This window comes from Zingiber officinale, chromosome 10A (assembly GCF_018446385.1).
Source record: "Zingiber officinale cultivar Zhangliang chromosome 10A, Zo_v1.1, whole genome shotgun sequence".
NCBI classification, from domain to species: Eukaryota; Viridiplantae; Streptophyta; class Magnoliopsida; order Zingiberales; family Zingiberaceae; genus Zingiber; species Zingiber officinale.
Window position 1 is genome coordinate 51,675,996 of NC_056004.1, and position 22,988 is coordinate 51,698,983.

Below are 22,988 nucleotides of genomic sequence, written 5' to 3' on the forward strand. Positions count from 1 at the left end.
GTGCGTTTGGTTGGGGGTTATCTTTGATAACCTTGATTATTCGTCTAAGGTTATCAACGAAAACCCTATTTAGTTTTGGTAATTGATGATTCCTGAGTAATGTTCTATGCCAGACACATCAGCAAAAGGGGCATGCAACCCGGAATCGGAAAATCTAGGAGAATTGAGGTTTTTCTTGATTCCGGGGTTAACAATTTTTTTTAACAAAAAATATCCTCCGACAAGAGAAAAATGTGGAAAAAAGAAAACATAAAGAAATATAAAAAATTAAAAAAACAAAGAAAAAAGACGTAAAAAAATAAAACAATAAAAAATTTAAAAATAAATAAATAAATAAATAAAAAATAAAAAATAACATAAAAAAAATAAAAAAACATAAAAAAAATTAAAAAACATAAAAAAAGGAAAAAAGTAAAAAAACACATTAAAAAAATGTAAAAAACATAAAAAAATAAATAAAGGAAAAAAAAGTTAAAAAGAAAAAAGAAAAACATAAAAAAATTAAAAAACATAAAAAATGAAAAAAATAAAAAGAAGCATAAAAAATTTAAAAAATGTGAAAAAGAAAACAAAAAAAAAGAAAAATGTAAAGTTTTAATAATAATAATAATAATAATAATAATAATATTATTATTATTATTATTATTATTATTATGTATAGTTGTTTTTGTAACTGAGGATAATATAGTAAAATATTAAACTAGGTTATTTATTAAAATATTGAAACAAACAAGTTTTTGTTGCATTATCTAGGTTGAACTAAACAACATTTGGTTATGTTTTATTCCCCATAATTTTAGTTATGTGATTACCAAGTAATCACATAATCAAGGTTATACATGATAACTTGAACCAAACGCATCCTAAGTGTGATGAACAATCCTAGCTCTCCCTAATCTGTTTGAGATTGGAGGAATGCCGTCGGAGATGGAATGGATCCTCTTCCTCTCTAATCCGAGAAGTTGAGGAGGAGATGAACTCCCTTCCTGCTAATCTGGAGGAAGGGAGGTGACTAGGGTTGATGGAGGTGAAGGAGGGTTGCTAGAGAGAGATTCTCCTAACCCTAGATTTGAGTTTGGTTTAAATACTCCCTTCAATGGACTTGTGACACGGTTGTGTCAGCCGTTGTGAATAGCTTCCGAGTGTTCTTCCATCCGACATGGCTGTGCCCATAGGCATGGCCAAACCCTGCTGGAGGCTGTGGGGGTAGTGGCACAACTGGGCCGTGTTGACTTGAATTGCCTCCGAATCGAGCTTCAGGATGAGACACGGCCAAGCCGTGTTGGTTTTTGTAGTGGGCTTCAGCTTCTCTTTTGACTCTGATTTTACTCTCTTTTGATTCCCTTAAAAGATAAAGTTCAAGTATTAGTAACTAATGCTCTAAATGTAGAAGAATTGCAATGAAGTTCTAAATAAACCTTTGCTCATCAAATATGATATGAATTAACAATTAAGCATACGAGAGAATTAAAACATTGAGTATAAGAGTGAAATAATACGTCAAAAATGATTGTTATCACAAAGTCAGAAAACACAATTAGTAGTGGAAAAATATAAATGAAACAATCACATACCACACATAATGATACTAATGATTTAACGTGGTTCGGTAGCACCTAGACTCCTAGTCCACAACCCATGTTTTGTCACTGGCTCACTCCTAGAATGCTTTTCAATAAAATGCTATAGGTGGAAAAACTTACAAGATCATTAATGGACAACTTTGGAGGCTTACAACTGAATTCTAGGTTTTACGATGAGGCTAAACAAATTAGCAATTAAAATAACAAATTAATTAATTTGTGTTGTCTTGGTGGCCTCTAAATCCTTTTATAAAGCCTGCTTTACACAGTAAAATTTTGACAGTCTTATTGATGTGAAACCCATTAGTTGACTAATCAGTCAATTGATACAATTGATTCTCATGGTTCGTGATCAATTATTGTGACGATTGCTTCATCTAAGGTTGTTGACTGAAAATCAATCAATAGTAAATAATTTTGACTAAATATTGCAGCTTGCAATTGAACGATTAGTAGATTCCAATTAAAACATGATATAAAATATTTTTTAGTAGATTGATTGCACTAGTTGATTATACAATTGGTTGACTACACAATCAGAAACAAAACTCACATTAAGTTTGTTAGTTGACTGAGATGACTGCACTAATTGATTGCCCTAGTCGACTGCTAATTTGACTTCAATCCATCTAATTTCTAAGTACATCCAGGTTGAAATCTATCCACATCTGAGTATATTTTCACTCGACTCTTATCTCAGAACAACTATCATTCATCACGAGATCTGTTGCCTTCAATCTAGGGATGGATGCTCTGAGCTCTCTCTTTCCCTTCCTATGTTATTCTTCTCGCTCTGTTTATGTAGTGTCTCCAACAATCTTTGCTAAATTTCTCGTCCCTCAAAGGCACCGAACTCTTGGCTCCCTCCCTGTGCCATCTTTCTTCCTCCTCTTGTGTACTCTGCTTCTTAGGCATAATTGCTTTAATGCACCTTGTCCTATGGTCACTTGGGTGCCCCATATCACCCTTCGACCTTTTATGGACTTTGAGCCATTGGGTACTTCACGTGTGTAACCCTAAATCCCTACATCAAATATAACTTAAACTCTTTACTCAAATATCAAAATCTATGATTACACAGAACCATTTAAGCACCGAAAGTTCTGACAGTCTACCCTTCTTGTTATTTGACAATTCGTTTAATATAAGAAAAAAAATAATTTTCTTAGAATTTATTGCATAATTTTTTAACATTGGGACATATAACTACTTTACTAGAAATCCATCATGATCAACTATTTCAAATATTAGTCAAGTGTTATGTAAAAGCATTCAATTATAGGTTAAATCCAGTGTATTTTAGAAACCCCATTTTTTATGTTGGTAAAGAGGGAGTAGTTAAGTTAGAAGACTAAAATTCCACAAAATAGATAGTGCTGTAGGTTAAAAAAAATTAGTTTAAGGGAGAGTTAATCTCTATGAAGAGCTTTCGATAGCCTAGGACATTTTTGTATTTTTTAATTTGTCTATAAAATCAAATTAGTGACATAGATTAGAAAGAAGAAAAATGATAAACCTTCATGCAAGGCTCAAGGAACTAATCATAGGTTTAGATAACTTGGGTAAGACAATGTCTAATTCAGATATTAAAGAGTGCAATAAATGTCTTTCCTAGAACACTTAGCTTCATGGTCAATGCATTTTACATGTCAAAAGATTTCGAGGCAAGCTAATTGATTTGGAGATTTCTTCTCAATCATGGAATTACACAAGTCTAGATTTGTAGACATAGAAGAAACTAAAACTTTTGGAGCAATAGAGAAGAAATCCTAATCAAATTCTTTCTCAATTGAGACTAAAAAGGGTAAAGATAAAAATCCAAGGTGAGGGACCTAAAAGTTATATGGGACGACACATCACCCTTCTCAAATTAGGAGATGGATCACATGATGGTATTGCCTCTACATCGAAAGCCATCCAAGATCAAGTAAAGGGGGAGTTACACCTTATGACTCAAATGAGACAATGAGGTAAGAAATTTACCTTTTAAAAAATTGTATGATGCAATTAAATTGTTGTCAAAATTTTTAAATAAAGTTGGAGGTAAATATCTAGACATGAAGAACTTAGTAAGACTCACTTGAATCCAAATTAGAAAATTCATGCTAAATTTTAAGAAATTAGAGGTTGAAAATTAGGATTAAGGAACATGTAGAAACCATTAATGTATCCTTAGGAAAATTCTCCATTGGCTAAAAATAGGATGTATAAAGGAAGCTTTAGTGTATATAGACTTAACTTAAATTTTGGATTACAAGCTCTTAGGGGAGAAATGATAATTATAAATCTTTGGAAAAGCTTAATATTTAAAAATACCTAGGAAATGCAGTTGACACTAAATTATTGTGTGCCAAAATAGCTCTTAACATTTTGAAAACCCTAGGCCAGCCAACCATAGTTTAAATGAATTTAAAATATGTTTATGGTTGACTTGACATTTAAATTGCATTATGATATAATCAAATTTTGAAAAATTAATTTAATAATGAAAAATATTTTTCTAAAATATATGGTGAAACAAATTATATGTTTTTCTAGATTTTCTAGAATTTATTGTATTTTTTTTAAACATTGGCACATTAAGAATAGTCACCTATTTAGATATTGAGTGCAATTGGTAGGAAGAAGTATCAAATTATAAGTTTAACTAAGGTTTAAAATTTCAAGCCGTGTTGAAGTTTCGGTGTATGACTATGTCAGTATGATTTTGATATTATATCATAATGTGCTAATACGATTTTGGTACTTTTTAAAAATATAAATATATTAATTAAAAAATATTTTTATAAATATTTGATTATTATAAATATTTACTGTTGTGTTATATTTGATATGTTGAAAATTGAGTTAAAATTTTAAAATTTTCTCATAAAATATTTGATTTTTATTGAGTAAAAATTAATTTAGAATTAGTTAAAGTCCACCAAGTAGATATGATAGTATCACGAAGACTTATAAATTGAATTTAATTTGGATTTATTTGGACTAATTTAAAATCAAACTACATTTTTATATATAATAATTTAATTCATTGTAAAATCGCCAATGTTGATCCCAAATCCATATGAAAAAGGTTAGGGGTTGTGTTAGATTTCTAGCGAATGTCTATCAAACCAATAATTTAATTCACAGTAATATATTTTATAAGGTTAGGAGTTATATTATATATATTTTTTATTTTTTTAACAATTTGTTTTCTCCCTCTTAAAAAGTTTATTTTCTTCTATTTACCATGTGAATAGATACAACAACAATAAAAAAACTTTATCCTATTAGGTGGGGTTATATGAATCCTTCTACGCTATTAAGTTCTATCCCTTACTGAATCATTATTTATATTTAAATTAATTTTATCTTATTTTAATCTTTTTTTGGTCTACGTCGTTTGATGTGCATATTTGATATAGTTTTGCATTGACTAACCAGAGCATTTATTAATCGTTTAAGTACATGCTTCTACCATCTTAAACGCGTCTTAATTTTCCCTCAATAGGTGTATACCTGACTTTTTTTCTAATATTTTCATTTCATGTATGTTCGCACATTAACCTTAACATTCTGATCCCTGTGACTCATCTTTTGCTCTCAAGTTATAACGTAACGTTTAGCTCCATATAACATAACAGATCTGATCGTCATTTTGTAAAACTTTTCTTTAAGTCTTAGAGGTACTTTACGATCACAAAGAACACCTGACGCTCCTCCAGTTCAATCATCCTATTTGTATTCTATATGTCACGCCTCGAGGGTAAGGTTGTCCAACAAAATCGGACAACACCTCTCTTGTAGCAGTGATAAATGAAATATGTATACAATGACACAAGGCTACACACAAGCTATCAACAACCCACACGGTTGGATGTAAACACAACCATGCAGTTTATAAGTAGCCCACACGGCTAGAAGTAAAACACAGCGAAAGTCACAAAATAGCGAACGCAAAACCACACAACAACTAACTGTGAGTCAGCTCGGCTTGACACCAAAATAAATACAAGATGCCACAAGGCTAAATTCCAAGTTCACATCGAGTTATTACAATGCCAAGTTCACAAATTCAAAACACGAATAAAATAGGAATTAAAATCAGAAATCCGTCCTCGGATGTGATGTGGGACCGACAGTTAGGATCCTCTAAGTGTCCTTGTACCATCTATCTATTCCCTGGCGAAAGAAAAACTAGTCCAAGGGGTGGTGAGTGCTGGTGATTCAGCAGGTAATAGACAGATAGTGCATAAACATAATATGTAACTTGAGATCCAAAGGTTTAAAGTCTCATAGGGAAAAGTATCATAAACTACAGAGATATCATGAATAGATGTCCATACTTGAACCCATATACTAAGCTAGTAATAGAAAGTCAGGAATAGTGAGGTATATATATATACTACCAATAAATAAGCCAGTGTCTAATACATGTAACATGTATACAACTTAACATATGTAAGCATATCGCAGTCATACAGATACAATAAAAACAACAGCATAAGTAAGCATAGTAACATAAGCGTATGCACGATATGGTTACTCCCGCTCACCCCTCTGCACCACAACTCCTATATGGTCAAGAGGTCAGGAGAATGACAATTGTACAACACTCTAGCTGCCACTACTCTTGAGTGATTGAGTGGGCAGTTTGTTTAGTAGCTAACTAGCTATATAGCAATGGGGTCCTTGCTGCTCGCAACTCTAGCTACTACTATCCATGAGCAGCCGAGTGAGGGCACAACAGGACAAACAACACGTACTCCAGCTACTACTATCCATGAGCGGCCGAGTGGGGGCACAACAGGACAAACGACACGTACTCCAGCTACCACTATCCATGAGTGACCGAGTGTGCGGCTCTGGTTAATGACTCTCTTGACCACAAGGGAGAATTTGTCGTTGACAAGGATGCAATGATATGATGAGCAATATGCAACAGTCATCACATATATAAATAGCAATCGATTATGCTACAATAAAATCAACATGCTCAAATAGGTACATGAATAAACAACAATCAATGTAAATAAACATGGTATTTGGTATCTGCTAAATATCATGGATGATAACGAGAGACTGTTAGATATGGATTCGATCATCTTAAAGATCAAGCAGGTAAGTATCAAACTCAAGAAAAATATGAGTGGAGTCAAGGTAAATACGACAATTATCCGAACATAGTTCATGCACTAAGGTCAAAGTACTAGAGAAACAAGGTAAAAAGTACCCACCTTTATTTGTCGATCGTACTATGCAATTCCCACGTCGTAACGCTCGTTTCGAATCAAAGTCCTGCATCACATATTTAATTTAGTTAATTGTATATGTAATATTCACAGCTAAATCCAATCCCCAAACTAATTGGGAAAAATCCTAATCGAACGATCATTAATTAATCCTAATTTAATGATCAACTTCACTTAATCTAATCCAGTAATCAAATTAGGGTTAACCCTATCATCAACCCTAATTAATCCATCTTTTTGACTATTTTTGGTTTAATCCAATAATTAATCTTCATCGTACCATAACCTAATTAAATTAGAGTTTATAATCATGGATTACCCTTAAAACTCACCTAAGTCCAAAGTAATCGCTGGTGGCTCATAGTCGGAAGGGTTCAATGTCAGAACACGATTGTCGAAACTGTGGATCGCCGGCAAACAGTACTGGCCGAAGCTACAAAGACTAGCCAAGCATCAAATCTCCACATCCCAATACCAAGAATGCAAAACTGATCTCTGCTAATCCAATTCTAAACATGCCTTCACCTCAATCTAATACCGATAGAATCCTCTCCATTATTGGGTCTGCCGGTCACTTAGTGATTAGTTGATGATAGAGAGGAAGAGGGCAAGGTGACACTGATCCACGCTAGAGCAATGACTGGCCGACCGTGGTGGCACTGGTGGTGCGCTACGGGGAGACCGGTGACTTAACCCTCACGGCGGCGACTGCGGCTGTGTCAAAGGCAGGGGCGCGCTGGATCGGTTGCACGTCGTCGGACAAAGAAATCCGGTGGTCGACGTAGAAGAGAGAAGCCGAGGCAAGTAAATCCAACTGCTGGGGAGTGAAGAGGGAGAGGCAGTCGGTGATCTAGGGCACGAAAGAGGCAACACAGTGCGGTGGCTCTCGTTTGCGGCTGAAGAAGAGTTGGTGACTACCACTCCTACACCTCTGGTAGTTTGATTCGAGAGGAAGGTACTGGAGTGGCAGCAATTGGCATCGACATTGGGCAGTAATGGGTGTCAAGCTGACGAGAGGAGGATTTGTGGAGAAAACAATAGAAACCGCCTGTCTTCAAGGTTTTTCAATAAAAGGAGATTTTATTCAATAATAGAGGATAGTCTCTTAAACAACTAAACAAACGTTTATATAGACCCAAAATTCTAAGATGCAAGAAAAGAAAAAAAATCTTAACAAAAAAGATAAAAAACTCACGATCCTAAAATTCCGAAAAGGACTTAATATCTAAAAATACAAAAGATATAGAAATTATCAAAAATACCGCAAATCCAAAAATTACAAAAAAAAATAATTTACTAAAAATAATAAAAAGATCTAACGAATTCTCCTTATATTAGTCGCCATTGGTTGAAAAGAACTCGTCCATGAGTTCTGAGTAATATTAGGTGCTAGTGCAGGAGGGAGATCTTCTAACACCAAATTGGCAAAATTGAAGGGAATGCTATTAGGTGATGCTGCTAACTGATTCTGCTGCAATTCTGGTTGGCTTTGCTAGTCGCTAAGCTTCTCAAGCTTTTCATTTTGCATGCTATGCAGATCTGAAAGTGCCTTTTGCCTTGATGACTAAATGGGTGTATCTCTCAAGAGAATTTTTAGCCATTTCTCTTCTCCTTTCAGATTCATCATACGGTCCTTCTTGCTTTGCAACACCATAGCGATTACATGCATAGAAGCCACCAGCCACCAGTTCTGACCATGAGCCAAGGCATAGCCAACAAAACGTAAATTTACAAGGAGGTGTGCAGGTTATATGCATACATCCTTGATTTTTCTCAATTGGACGCTTGCACTTTGGGCAGGGTTTTGAATTTACCAATATCCAGTTCCTATTCTCAGATTCATCACTGTTTTTCAATATCCATGTTGCCACTGTATCACAATCAACTGGTCGATGAGCTTCCTCAGTGCAATTCCAACAGAAGCCATTTGAGCAATTGCAGCACACATCAATTGCTTCCACTGCCATTATATACTCAACTGCAAATTCACAACCAGGAGCAGGACACCATTGTCTTTCTGTTGTCTTCAATGTACGATTTTAGAAGATACCGAGAATACTTCTTTTTATCTTCATGGGTTGCCTAGAGATCAATCATGTCTTAGCCAACAGCAGCACCACAGCAGGACACCTTAACATTAAGCATCCCGGGCCATCACTTATTGATGTGCTAATGTAACCTCTCCAACAAGTGATGCAAAAAGGATGACCACAAGCCACAAAAGTCATCCTGTCATGAGGATAGTTTCACCTTCATCTGATTTGAAACTTCTTTGTAATCAAAGATCCTCTCTATTTCGTTGATCCAATCAATGAAGCCCTCTGTTTGTAATGTACTAGAAAATTCAGGCAAATCAACTTGAAAATTGAGGTCTCCATAGAGCTCCTCTCGACCACAGCGTTCCCAGTATGTAGCCTGATGGTGATTTGTGTTCTCAAAGGTAGACTCAGATTCTTGATTTGAAATCTCACAATCTTTAAGATTTCACACCATCGCCGCTAGACGCTGGGTTAATTTTACCACTTGCCTCTTTAAATTTTCAATCGTCATCATATCCTGAATGCTACGATCACGGTGCTCGACCTTCTCAACCTGCATGTTGTTGTGATCACGACTACGATGACCTTCCATTGGATATGACTTGCTTTGATACCAACTAACACCAGGTGGAGCGATTATCTTGTGGGCTGACGAGAAGGAGAATTTGTGTAGAAAATAAGAAGAGAAACCACTGTCCTCCAGGTTTTTCAAAAAATAAAATTTTATTCAATAATAGAAGATAATTCCTTAAACAACAACATATGCTTATATAGACCAAAAATCCTAAGATGTAAAAAAAATCCTAATAGAAAAGATAAAAAGATTCACTATCCTAAAATCCCTAAAAGAACTCAAAATCTTAAAATATGAAAGATAGAAATTATCAAAAACACCTAAAATTCCAAAAAAAGATTCAAAAATTACAAAAAAAAAGAGAATAATTTACTAAAAGTAATAAAATGATCCAACGAATCCTCCTGCATCATAAGTATTTAAAACTCTCAATTACAGGAAACTTGCCATCTTTTATTTAACAATTATTTTATTACGTCTAATATTGCTAAATTTAAATTTGATATATTTTGTCTTTACTCAACTAAGTCTAAAACCTATCACTTTTAGTGTTGCTCGTCAAGATTTGAGTTTAGAATTTATTCCTTCATGTGCCTCATCACTCAAAATAATATCATTTGCAAACAACATGCACCACGATTGTACCATATATTGGATGTGTCCAGTGAATTCTGTTGGGGTTGTAAGATTGCAAACATAGTCCCACATTGAAAACACATGGGAAAGATCATGGGTTTATAAAAGAAAGATATCTCCATTTGGTATGAGGCCTTTTGGGGAGAGCCCAAGAGCAAAACCACGAGGGCTTAGGCCCAAAGTGGACAATATTATATCATTGTGGAGATATCTAAATTTTTTTCGATTCTACAATTGGTATCAGAGCCTAGATTGCTAGAAGGTTTAACCGCCGACTGTGCACAAGAGTTATGATCTGATTGAGCTATGTGGGTATAATATTGACTTCGAACAAAGAAAGTGGGGGCTCTTATGTTCGGATCAAGAGGACCAGACACCAAGCAGGAAGTCCTAGTTGCGGCTAGGGAAGGAAGTCTTAGTAGGTCGGGTGGACCGAGGGGCAGGAAGACCTGGTGGGTCGAGGATCGGATGTGGGAGGCCTGTGGTCCTTTGTTTGAGAGGGGATTGTTGGGGTTGCAAGGTTGCAAACATAGTCCCACATTGAAAATACATGGGAAAGATCATGAGTTTATAAGAGAAAGATATCTCCATTTGGTATGAGGCCTTTTGGGGAGAGCCCAAGAGCAAAATCATGAGGGCTTAGACCCAAAGTGGACAATATCATGTCATTATAGAGATATCTAAATTCTTTTCGATCCTACAAATTCTTTCATGATTAGTATAAAAAGATAGCGACTTAAAGCTAATATAACCTATCCTTATTGGAAACGCTTTGGTTAATCCGCTCCGAGTCTTTATTTGTCACTATATCCTCATATATTTTCTTAATTAGTTCAATATACATTATGTTAATACCCTACTTTTTAAAAATCTTCTATATAATTTTTTATGGGACTCTATCATAAACTTTTCTAGGTCGATGAATATCATGTGTAATTATTTCTGTTCCAGATGCTTTTCAATTAGTTACTATTGACGACCTTCCAAACATTAATCCAAATTGATTTTCAGTCACCATTGTCTCCTTAGTCTTTTTTCTATTACTCTTTTCCAAAGTTTCTTAGTTTGACTCATTAATTTAATAACCCTATAGTTTGTATAATTTTATACGTCTCCTTTGTTCTGATATAAGAGAACTAGAGTATTTACCTTTCACATATTAGATATTTTTTTTTTCCTTTTTAATATCAAATTGAATAACTTTGTAAGCTATTCAATACCTTGTTTCCCTAAGTATTTTCACACCTCTATCGATCAATTACTTTTCCATTGTGTTTCTCATTTAAAGCTTGTCTACTTTTGAAATTTGAATTTTACGATAAAATTTTAAATTTCTTATTGATTTGATTTGCTTAAATTATCTAAGTTAAGTTGATTACTTAAATTTTCATTAAAAAGTTGATGAAAAAATATTTTCTATCACTCTTGTATTTCCTCTTTATTTATTAATACCCATTCATCTTTAATACATCTTATTATGATAAAGGAAGAGGGTCTAAGGCTCAGATAAAGGAGGAGGGTTGTATTAGGTTGCCAACTAACGTTAAACTATGATAAATGTTTAATGAATGGATAGCCGACTCCACCTAGTAGGATAATGCTAGATTGTTGTTTAATGAGTGGATATCCGACTCCACCTAGTAGGATAACGTTTGATATCTGAGTAAGATCTTTTGCCTTCCTCTCTCTTTAATTATTCTATAAATATCTTTTGGTTCTTTTGTATCTAATTTTCAATATAAGTGTTCAAAAATTTTATTTAAACTTCTTTCTTGATCTCTTTCTTGGTTACTATATGTTTTTTAAAATTTTTTCTTTTTATTACAAGTATATAATACCTTATAGGTTATTTAGTTTTTTTTCACTTTCTCTTGTACTTTTTCATTCCACCATCAAAATTCTTTACTTAGTAGTGCAAGTCTTTTGACTCATTAAGTACACTTTTGGTTACTATTTTTACCTTTAATACCATCTTATTCTATGTTGTATTTGAATTACCATATATTTCTCGTAATACTTGCTCTTTCCCATTCCTTAAATATGTTTTACTTGCTATCATTTAATTTTTATCACTTAATTTTAAGAGTCGTGTATATTTTTCTTCTATTGATACTAGATATATCTAACAGTGCTAATTTATGTTGGGTAGTTAAGTTTTCTCCCAGGATAACCTTGTAATTTTTACAAATCTTTTTATCCTTCCTAATAATAAGAAAGTCAATTTACAATTTATTATTTTTATTTTTGTACGTGACCAAATGTTCTTCTGTTTTTTTTTAAAAATATACTAGTTAATATAATGTCATATGCTATTGTAAAATTCAATATAATTTTTCCTTTTTTATTTTTGTTCCAAACCCATAACTCTTATGCACCCTATCTAGGTCATTTTTCACTCCACGCTCATTTTGGAGAATGTTTTGCACTACCTCATCTAGGTCATCCCAAAATATAGATTTGATGTGTTCATCTAATCCTACTTGAAGTGCATATATATGCTAATTATATTAATAATTTTTTCTCCACCACTATCTTGAGGTATAATCTTATCCCCTTTTTAACTACTACTAGTTTATCCTTTAGTGAAATATGGACAACAATACCTACGCTATTTTTTATTTTATTTCTTCGTGTGTACTATGATTCAAGATAGAGGGAAAAAATTAACTCATTTAAGAGGAATTTTTTTTCTTGGTTAGATAGCGGAAAGAAATTAATCATTGATAAAGAGGTAGAGGTTTGTTTCCTCTCTTTTTACCTCATGGATGGATAAAGAAGAAAAAATTAATAAGGAGATAAAACTTAATGGATCAAGGAGAAAATAATTAAAAAGGAAAAATAGGGGAAGAAATTTAAATTAACGGTCAGAAATGAAAAATAATAAATAAAAAAATTTTATTTTTTAAAATAAAAATGAAAAATAAATAAATTTCTAAAAATATCCCTAGAATCTCATCGGGATCGAACTTCTCACCGCGGTTGGTCGGCGTACGATTAATATTTTTATTCTCCCTAGGACCTTAATGGGATTGGGCTTGTTTTCTTGGTTGGTGCAGGATTGTTGTTCCTATTATCCCCAATACCTCTGTGGGATCGAGCTTGTCACCTTGGTTGGCATGGGATTGACGTTCTTATTATCTTAGGACCTTGGGCTTCCCACCTCAGTCGACATGTGATTAGAGTCGTGCTGTCTGGCCTCATTGTAAAATCTTAGAATTTTGTTATAAGCTTCCAATGCTATCCGTTGATGATCTTGTAAGCGGTTTCTTCACCTCCAATATTTTACCTAAGAGGAGAAAGAGACTCTGGGAGTGATCCACTGAATAGATTATAAGTTGTTGATTAGGAGCCTGAGGCTGTCGAACTACATTAAATATATTATGTTTCTTTTATATTCTTTCATTGTTAAATTGTGCTTTGTGATCTTGTTGGGATCGCAGCAAGAGAAAACATTAATTTTATTTGCAGGCATTTTATTCACTCCTCTTCCCCCTCTAGTGCTCATGTTTACTTTGTTATCACCACGATTCAACACGTATAAGGCATGCGGACCAAAGAAGACTTTAGTTGATGTACTTTCAACATTTCTAGTGTTATTTCTTCATGAATTGCCATGGACGATTATCCACTGTTGGTTTCTTTCTTTCACACAAATTTCTAGTATTTATGAAGTTTGGTTGTCTTGTAGTGCCAGCAGGAAAATCTTTTCCTAGCAAGGCAAATTTTCTTGTTTAAGTCTCCATTTCCTTGAATACTGGACATATACTTCTCCTTTCAGCTTATGTTTATTATTATGCTTTTCCTTTTACGGTGTCAGATACTTGAGGGCATTGAAATATTCTAAAATTATTTTAATTGGTGGAAATTTAGGAGTTACAAGAGTCTTCTTTGCATCAGATTTTGTTACAGTAACAAAATCGGAAAAAGCTTCATGGGATTTCCTTAAGCCTGAAATTTTTGCAGCAATTATGGACTTCTATTCATCTGGGAAACCACTATTTCTAGATTCAAATGTTGTTGCTTCCATGGACACAGCCATACTGGAGGTATTCTTGTAAATTGTACAATGATTCCAGAATTTTTTATATTTGCTGCAGTTGAGGAACTCAAACATTTAAACAGATTTATTATGTAAACTTTAGTTGGTTTATTTTTTGAATTAGAACAAAGACAATTCACCTAGCTATTGAATTGATCAGAAAGGGAAATCAAATTTCTTGTGAAATAAATTGAATTGAGAAGCTTGGTACAGAAATACCTCGGATGCTGGTTTCTAGCTTATTGGTCAATCTTTGTATTAGAAATTTTCAGCATTGCTAGATATTGCAATGAAATTGAGTGTACTTCTGAAGTTATAGTGTTCTTTGGTGTCTTATAATTTTTTTTCCAAAAAAGGATATATTAGTTGCTAGATGGAGATTGCTGACTTGTTAATGGTCAGCTCTAACGGGGTTCCTGGAGTTTTATATCAAATGTTTCAAAAGAGATAAACAATTTTGATTCAATTATAAACTTCTGAAGCTTGATTCTTGATATGAATTAAGTAAACCCGGTGATAGGCTATGAGGAGCGCTTGGGGTGAGCGTAATCATCTTTTGTTACAATTTTTATGAAATAAGTACAATTTGACGTTTGGGTAGTTCAAATTTGCAATTAGGATCAGATATTAAAGTTTGTGATGATGCTCGTCTAAAAGTAGGACATTTGTAGGATGATTCAGAAATTGTTGCAATGATCAAAGAATTGTTGGAGACACGAATTCGTCCTGCAGTGCAAGATGATGGTGGTGATATTGAGTATTGTGGATTTGATTCGTATCTCTCTGACCTACCCTCTTTGCTTCTCATCATACTGAAAACAAACTTCTGCATATTTAGCCTAATTTGAATTTTATTTATTGTTTTCTTTACAGAGACACTGGAATTGTCAAGTTAAAGATGCAAGGTGCCTGCAGTGGCTGCCCAAGCTCATCTGTGACATTAAAGTCTGGCATTGAGAACATGCTCATGCATTATGTACCGGAGGTAATCCCTAGATCAATCTATTGTTTTCCAATAGCTCATCCTCAGAAAGTTTTCTAGGAAATACTTCAGTTTCGTTATTGTATCATCATCTATTGTCGTTGGACCATTTGCTGGGCCATCGCATTGTTGGACCATTGATGGGCATGAGATTCGTTGGCCAGACCACCTTCAATGTTGTCAGACTATGGCCAAACTACCACTGGATACCATCCTTTGTGCCTTTCCAACTTGAGTAGAAAAGAGTTGAAGAAGCATAGAATGGAATTTAAAATTTCCACTCCTTCCTGCTAATCCAAGTATATAACTTTTGATCACTTTTCTTCTTCTCGATCCTCTCCTTTCTATCCACTCTCAATTTGCACTACAATTGAAATGAGCTATTCTAGCTGTTGTTGTTTCAGGTTATATGAAATGTCCTCATGTTTATTTTTCTTAATAGCCAAGATATCTTCTGCTAGAGGATGTTATCCATGCCTTGAAGAGAATTAAAGACTTCACATTGTTCTTATATGTGAATAAATTTTAGCTAACACACTAACCAAATTGTCCCCATTATTAAGAGCATGAGTAATGTCTCGTGCACTCCTAAGGATGGATGAAAAAGAGGATGAATTGTTTGAGAGTCAATATACTTTTCCTCGTTTACTTGATGAAAATTTGAAGGATAGATTCTAAAATCGTCTATGAATCAATGTTTCCTTTATTTTTAGTCTGTCCATGTGGAATTAAGTTTCCTTTTGTCAAACTTAGACGATCCTTTTATATGCGTCCACATAACACAACTAACATTCAATGATAATGTTAGTTGAGGTTGTGGAGTCTCACCTGGTTGTGTGGTTGCAGCGACCTCATGTGTCTATGAGGTCATGGTGGCCTCGTAGGTCGCTGTTGCCTCGCCTGTCCACGAGGTCACTATGGACTTGCCTGTCTGAGAGGTCGCGGTGGCCTTGCTTGGCCGTGAGATCTTTGTGAGTTTATGGCGGCCTCACTTAGTTGCGAGGCCTCTCGTACAAGCCTCGCTTAGCCTTAATGCGGCCACGCCTAGCCGTGAGGCTTGTCCCCTTGTGGAGAGCTCGTGGTGAGGTTGTGGCAGCTAGATAGAGTAGATCACAACAATTAATTGTGCCTCTTGTTTTTTCCTTCTCTTTTATATTATTTTCTTCCTTTCCTCTTATTTCCTTCTCAATAGTTTTGATCTTTTGAAGATTCTTTTTCCACCATTTGTTCATTTTCCTCCATCCGTTCGAGAATTGATCAATAAATTCTAGACCTTTTCATTTGCTACTTTGTAAATTTTGGTGGCCAAAAACGGAGATGATCAAACATTCTTATATCTTTTATCTTTATTTTACTACACGAGCATGGTGGTTTTGTTTTTATTGTCAAAAATGTTTTTGTCAATTCTCCTTTTTGTGTTTTTTTTCTTTTATGAAAAACATAGGAAATATTTATGCTCCAAGCTGTAATCCTATGCCTAAATCTTAGATGGAATATTTGTCATGTCTAAAGTTATTATAACCCTATTTAGTACAATAATATAATAATTGAAGGATCAAAAGATGCGATAGAGGGAGGTGAGTATCGCACGTTAAAAATTTTTCTTTTTGTAACATAAAAACAAGAGCAGTGCAACGGAAAATAAATGACTCGTTTTGGTTACTTGGTTCGGAGCATAGGTCGACTTCTACTCTAACACCCGCGATCTCTTGATCACACTATTGGGTAATCCACTATAATTCTTCTTTCCGAAACCTTCGAAAAGAAGAAATTCGTACAATGAAAAAGTATAAGATAGTAACAGCCTACTATCTTATTCGAATAACTACAATACAAGCTAAATAAAAATTATACCGACAGAAAAATAAGGATGCAGCTTGTCGGCACGTCTTGGAGCAGTAGCTTGCTTATAAAGATGAGTAGTAGTAGCACGAACATCAGCTTTGCACAAAGATGAACTTAAAACAGATAATCAGCCTCGAACCTCGAGCTCTCCTTTTATAAGCATCGTTACCGTTTGGTCGACCGATCCTCGGGTTTGGTCGACTGAACACGCTCCCTTCTTCGCTGAGATCCGATCTTTGAGCATTTATGATCTTTAATGGTTCGGTCGACGGATCACCTTGTTCGGTCGACTGAATAGTGAATTTCCTTGTTCGCCAAGATTCACACTTATTGCTGCTTTAATGAGATAATCTTTTGGTCGACCTATCCCCTGGTTCGATTGACCGATCACTTTGTTCGGTCGACCGAATAGTGAATTTCCTTGTTCGTCGAGATTCACACTTAATGTTGCTTGAATGAGATGATCTTTCGGTTGACCTATCCCTTGGTTCGGTCGACCGATTAGCCAGGTTTCCTTCCTTTGGCTCGGTCTGATCTGTGCCACATTATCAAAGTTCGGTCGACCAATCCTCTGGTTCGGTTGACCGATCGGATTTCGATCGAACTCTGCTCTGCTTTGGTCTGAATTAGTCTCTGGTTTGAGTTAGCCTTGTTCAGTTGACCGATCCTCGGGTTCGGTCGATCGATTAAGTCATTTCCTGCAAAACAGAGTTAGACGAGTTAGACTATATATCCCTGCATAACAAAGGTTAGAATATAGTAATATGCATGAGTAGGCAGTAAGACTGTCTTGATCTCAACTTAAAAACCTTCCCGGTTTCTTCAGTTGGATTAGTGACCTAGAGTTTGTTCCTTCTCGGAATACGCCCTCACCGTCGCTCTTCTCCAGTTGCTTACCTCAACCTACCGACCAAACATTGGTCCTTCAGACCTGTTTGGACATTGCCGTTTAGCATTGGATCGGCTCACCAGGATTTTCCCTCGATCTACGGTCCTCCAGACCTATCGAGTTTCTTTGCCAAGTGTCGAGTTCTCTCGACCCACTTGGGCTTTTTGCCTGGCTTCAATGATATGCTAAGACTTTCTTCAAGTTGAGTAAAAAGCCTGCACACTTAGTCAACTTGTTAGATCACAACAAGACTTAATTTGAACCTTTGACAACATTAAAACTCAGGTTCGATTCTGGTGTAACTTGCACCAATAATGCCTCCTTTTTATGTTTGTCAATAAAAGTTCACAGTTAAGTTAATAATATATGCAAAAATTTGAAAGTATTTTTAAAAAAAAGGAAGTTTGAAATATGTAAAGTAAAAATTGAAAGTAAGATTGAACATTTGTTAAAGTTAATTTTTTGAAAATTTTTTAAGTTTGTAAATTTGTAAAAGTTGAAATAATTTTGAAAATTTGATAAGTTAAATTTAAAAAAATTGTTAAGGTAAAATAATTTTGAAAATTTGTTAAGGTAAAGGTTTTAAAAATAATTTTGAAGAATTTGTTAAGTTAATAATTTTAAAAATTTGTAGAGTTAAAAATAATTTTAAAAATTTTATAAAGAGAAAAAAAAATTGAAAGTGAACTTGAAAATTTGTAAAGTTAAATTTGAAAAATTTAATGTGGGTTTTAAAAATTTAGAAAGATTTGAAAATGATTTTGAAAATATTTTGTAAAGAAGAAAAAATTTAAAAATTGAGAAAATGATATTGAAGCTCCCTTAAAATTGATAGGTACCTAAAAGTCCAAGTATGGTTGTAAAAATTAGAAAAATGTCCTTATGATGAAATGCCCAACCTTCATACTTAGCTGGCTATTATAAGATAGCAACTTCAGATTCAGATAGGTCAATTTGAACATTTGATTCTAACTAGTTTGTTACTAGCTAGATTATTCAAATTGATCAATGTATTTTGTTTAAAGCCCATATTTATAGCAATGCACTAACTTAAGCATTTAAAATCTTAGACTAAGCCTAAGCATGCTACGCCGTTTTATGTTTCTAAATATACAAGCAAGGTAACTTACTGTGCTTGTGAGATGCTGGCTGCTAAAACTATAGGAACATACATTTCTACGTTAAAACCTAGGCTACTCCAAAAAGATAAATTTTTTAAAATCTGTTTTGAAAATAAATTTTGAAAGGGGAATTTTGAAAAACTACTAAGTAATATTTTTTAAAAATATGTTAAGAGATAAACAAATTTATTATATAAAACACATACCTAAATGTCTTTTTAAGTTACTAAATTTATTTTCATGTAAAGGTTTGGTAAATATATCAGCTAGGTTAGATTTAGAGTCAATATAGTTAAGTTCGATATTTCCTTTAGTGATATGATCCCTAACGAAGTGATGTTTTACTTCTATGTGTTTAGTTTTAGAGTGATGTACTGGATTTTTAGTTAGATTTATAGAACTTATATTATCAATATATGTTTTCACATTTTTATAATCTAGATTAAAATCCTTTAAAGTATGGGACATCCATAACAATTAAGCTACCCATTCGCCCATTGCTATGTATTCGGCTTCAGTAGTAGATAAGGTAAAATAATGTTGCTTTCTACTAAACCAACTGACTAAAGAAGATCCTAGTAGTTGACATCCTCTACTTGTACTCTTTCTATCTAACTTACAGCCGGTAAATCCGAATCAGTATAGCCAACCAATTCAAAATGTGATGTTCTTGGATACCACATTCCTACATAGTGGTTCCTTTTAGATATTTAATTATTCTCTTAACATAAGATAGGTGAGATTTTTTAGCGCATGTTTGATAACGAGCACACATACTGCAAATAATATGTCAGGTCTGCTTGCAATTAAGTATAGTAAGCTATCTATCATACTTCTATAGTATTTTAAGTTTACCATTTGGGCCACTATCTAGATTAATGTTACTTGCCATAGGTGTTTTTAGTTCTTTAGAGTTTTCCATACTAGATTTCCTAATTAGTTCTTTTATATATTTAGTTTGATGTACGTAGTTTCCTTTTTTAGTTTGTTTAATTTGTAATCCTAAAAAGTAGTTTAACTTTACAACTAGATTCATTTCAAATTCATTTTCCATTAAAGTTATAAATTCTTTTAAAAATTTTGAGTTAGTTGACCCAAACACTATGCCATCTATATAAACCTGAGCTATGAATATGTCTGAGAATGTTTTTTATGAAAAGTGTAGGGTCGATTTAACCTTAAACCTTTTTGAATTTAGGAAGCTAAATAGTCTTTCATACTAAGCCGTAGGTGCTTGTTTTAATCCGTACAATACCTTTTTAGCTTAAAGACATGGTTTGGGTATTCTAAGCTTTCGAAACCGAGGGGTTGACTTACATAGATCTCTTCCTTAATTTGCCCGTTTAGGAAAACAGATTTTACATCCATTTGATATAATTTGAATCCTTTGTATGCTGCATAGGCTAGCAGCATCCTAATTGATTCAAGCCTAGCTACCGGGGCATAAGTTTTGTTATAGTCGAGTCCTTTGATTTGACTGAACTCTTTGGCAACTAGTCGGACTTTATTCCTTATGATTTCTCCTTAATCATCTAACTTATTTCTAAATACCCACTTAGTGTGAATAACTGACTTACTTTTTAGTGGAGGTACAAGATCCCAAACTTGATTCCTTTTAAATTGACCCAACTCTTCTTGTATTGTTATTACCCAGTCAGGCTTAGACAATGCATCAATTATGGTTTTGGGTTTAATTTTTGATATTAGTGCTATTTGACTTAAGTTCCTAAAGGTTGATCGGGTTTGAACTCTTAACTCAGAATTACCTATTATTTGTTCAATTGATGATTAGGGTTTAGTCGTATTGTTCGTCGGTTAGTTTTTTTGTTTTGTGTTAATTGCTCTTCTCCTTCTTGATTTGTTGAACTATGTTGATTAATAGGTTTCTCAAGATTAATTATATTGTTAGTTTCATCAAAAGTTACATTAGTGGGTTTTTCAGTTGTTGAAGTAGATTTATTATAAACTCTATAAGCTCTACTTGTAGAAGAATATCCAAGAAGAATTCCTTGTTGGGTTTTTGAGATAAATTTTCCTAAGTGATCTTTAAGATTTAAAATATATACATTACATCCAAATACTTTAAAGTATTTTATATTTGGAATTTTATTAAAATAAATTTTATAAGATGTTTTATTTAGAAATTTTTTGATTATAATTCCATTTTAGACATAACAAGCTGTATTAATAGCTTCAACCCAAAATATTTAGGTAAATTATATTAATTTAACATTGTTCTTGTAGCTTCTTGTAAGGTTCTATTTTTATGTTCGACTAGATCATTTTGTTGTGGGGTCTTGGGACATGAAAACTCATGATGATAATCATTTTTTAAACAAAAGTTTGTAACATTTTTGTTTTTAAATTCACCTCTATTATCACTTCTAATTTTCTTAATTTTTATTTCTTTTTCATTTTCTATTTGTTTTCAGAAGTTACTAAATATTTCAAAAGTTTCATATTTATGAGTTAAGAATTTAACCCATATATATTTCGAGTAATTATCTATTATAAGTAAGCAGTAAAGACTTTAATTTAGTGATTTTACTCCATGAGAGTCAAATAAGTCAAAATATAATAATTAAAGTATTTTATTAGTTCTGTTTTGATTAGTTAGTTTATGGGTTGATTTAATTTATTTTCTTTGTTGACAAAGATTATATATTTTATTTTAAGAGGTTTCTAATTTAGGTAGACTTCTAACTAAACTATTTTTATTTAATTTCAGTAAATTTCTAACATGGGTGTGAGCTAATTTCATATGCCATAATCATATTTCTTCATGTTATGTCAAAAGATATTTGGGTGAGGTTTTTGGTAGATTAAATGAGTAAATATTTTTATCTCTAAATCTTTTCAATAATATATTGGTTGAGTTTGTGTAACTTATTTGATATTCAGAAGACAAGAATTTAACTTTAAAACTAGAGTCACAAAATTGACTTATACTAAGCAAATTATAATGAAAATGTTTGACAAGCAATACTTTCTTAATTGATATGTTAGACTGTAATTGAATTTCACCTGTACTAATTACCTTTAGTTTACCATTATTTCGAAAGGCAATTAATCCTAGGTTTTTGAACTCGATACTAGTGAATTTGTGTTGGTCTCCAGTCATATGTCTAGAGCAGTCACTATCCAAAATTCATTTATCCAGAGCTTTGAATTCCTACACATAACGTAGGAGTTAGACCACAATTTGGTTAATGGAGTTTTAAGTGTTTTGAGTTTAACTAGAGTTTAGTTATTTAGTTTTAGTGAAGTATTAAGTTAAGTGTGTTAAGTTTAATTAATTTTCGACTTTTAAATTAACTTTTAATTAAATAATTAAGTTTTAATTAAGTTTTAAAATAATTAAGGTTGAAAATAATTTTCTTAAGTCGCTTGAATTGACTTTTCAAGTTGGAATTTTCTTCCTCAAGTTTCGCAACTTGAGTTGAAGTTCCGACTTGAACTTTGTTAGTCGAATTACTCAAGTTAATTTGCTTCTTAAGATGATCAATTTCATTAAGTAGTAAGTTATTTTGTTTTTCGGATTTTGTTAATTTTGTAAACAAATATTTAACTACTTTAAAGTAAATTTGATTTTGAATAAAAGGTTACCATATTTGGACCTTCGGAAACGGATACGGATCCGTGGCTTTTTTCGGACTCGGTGTCGGTCTCAGACTCGTATTCTTCCTCGGACTTGGAATCTTTGTTTCTTGCCATAAGGGCAAGATGGCTTGAGTGCTTCGGCTCTTCCGCATTGGATTCCTTGGAAGATGACTCGTCCCATGTCGCTTGAAAGACCTTCTTCCTTCTTGCTATTTTTGGTCTATTCTCCTTTCGATTTGGCATTCGTGTTTGAAATGACTCTTCTTGTTGCATCCGTAACAAATCATTTCTGATTTGTTTGCGTCTGGTTGATTGGTGTGTTCTTAGTGTTCTTTTTGAACTGCTTTCTTGTTAGTAGTTTTTGGACCATGTTGACAAACTTTTCTTCATTTGTTGAGTTTGAGTCAGACTCATTTTCTTGTTCATCCTTGGTTCTGGTATTCATT

General features: G+C 33.4%; 1 protein-coding gene across 2 annotated transcripts in view; it reads left to right on the plus strand.

The window, feature by feature from the left end:
- The window catches only part of LOC122027112 (nifU-like protein 4, mitochondrial), a 56,551-nt gene that overhangs the window by 11,751 nt on the left and 21,812 nt on the right, over positions 1-22,988 (plus strand). For both annotated transcript variants that reach the window (XM_042585963.1, XM_042585964.1), the window contains exons 4-6: positions 13,937-14,112; positions 14,777-14,880; positions 14,979-15,090. In XM_042585963.1, the coding sequence (XP_042441897.1) occupies positions 13,937-14,112; positions 14,777-14,880; positions 14,979-15,090 (392 nt within the window). The remainder of the gene's footprint in view (positions 1-13,936; positions 14,113-14,776; positions 14,881-14,978; positions 15,091-22,988) is intronic.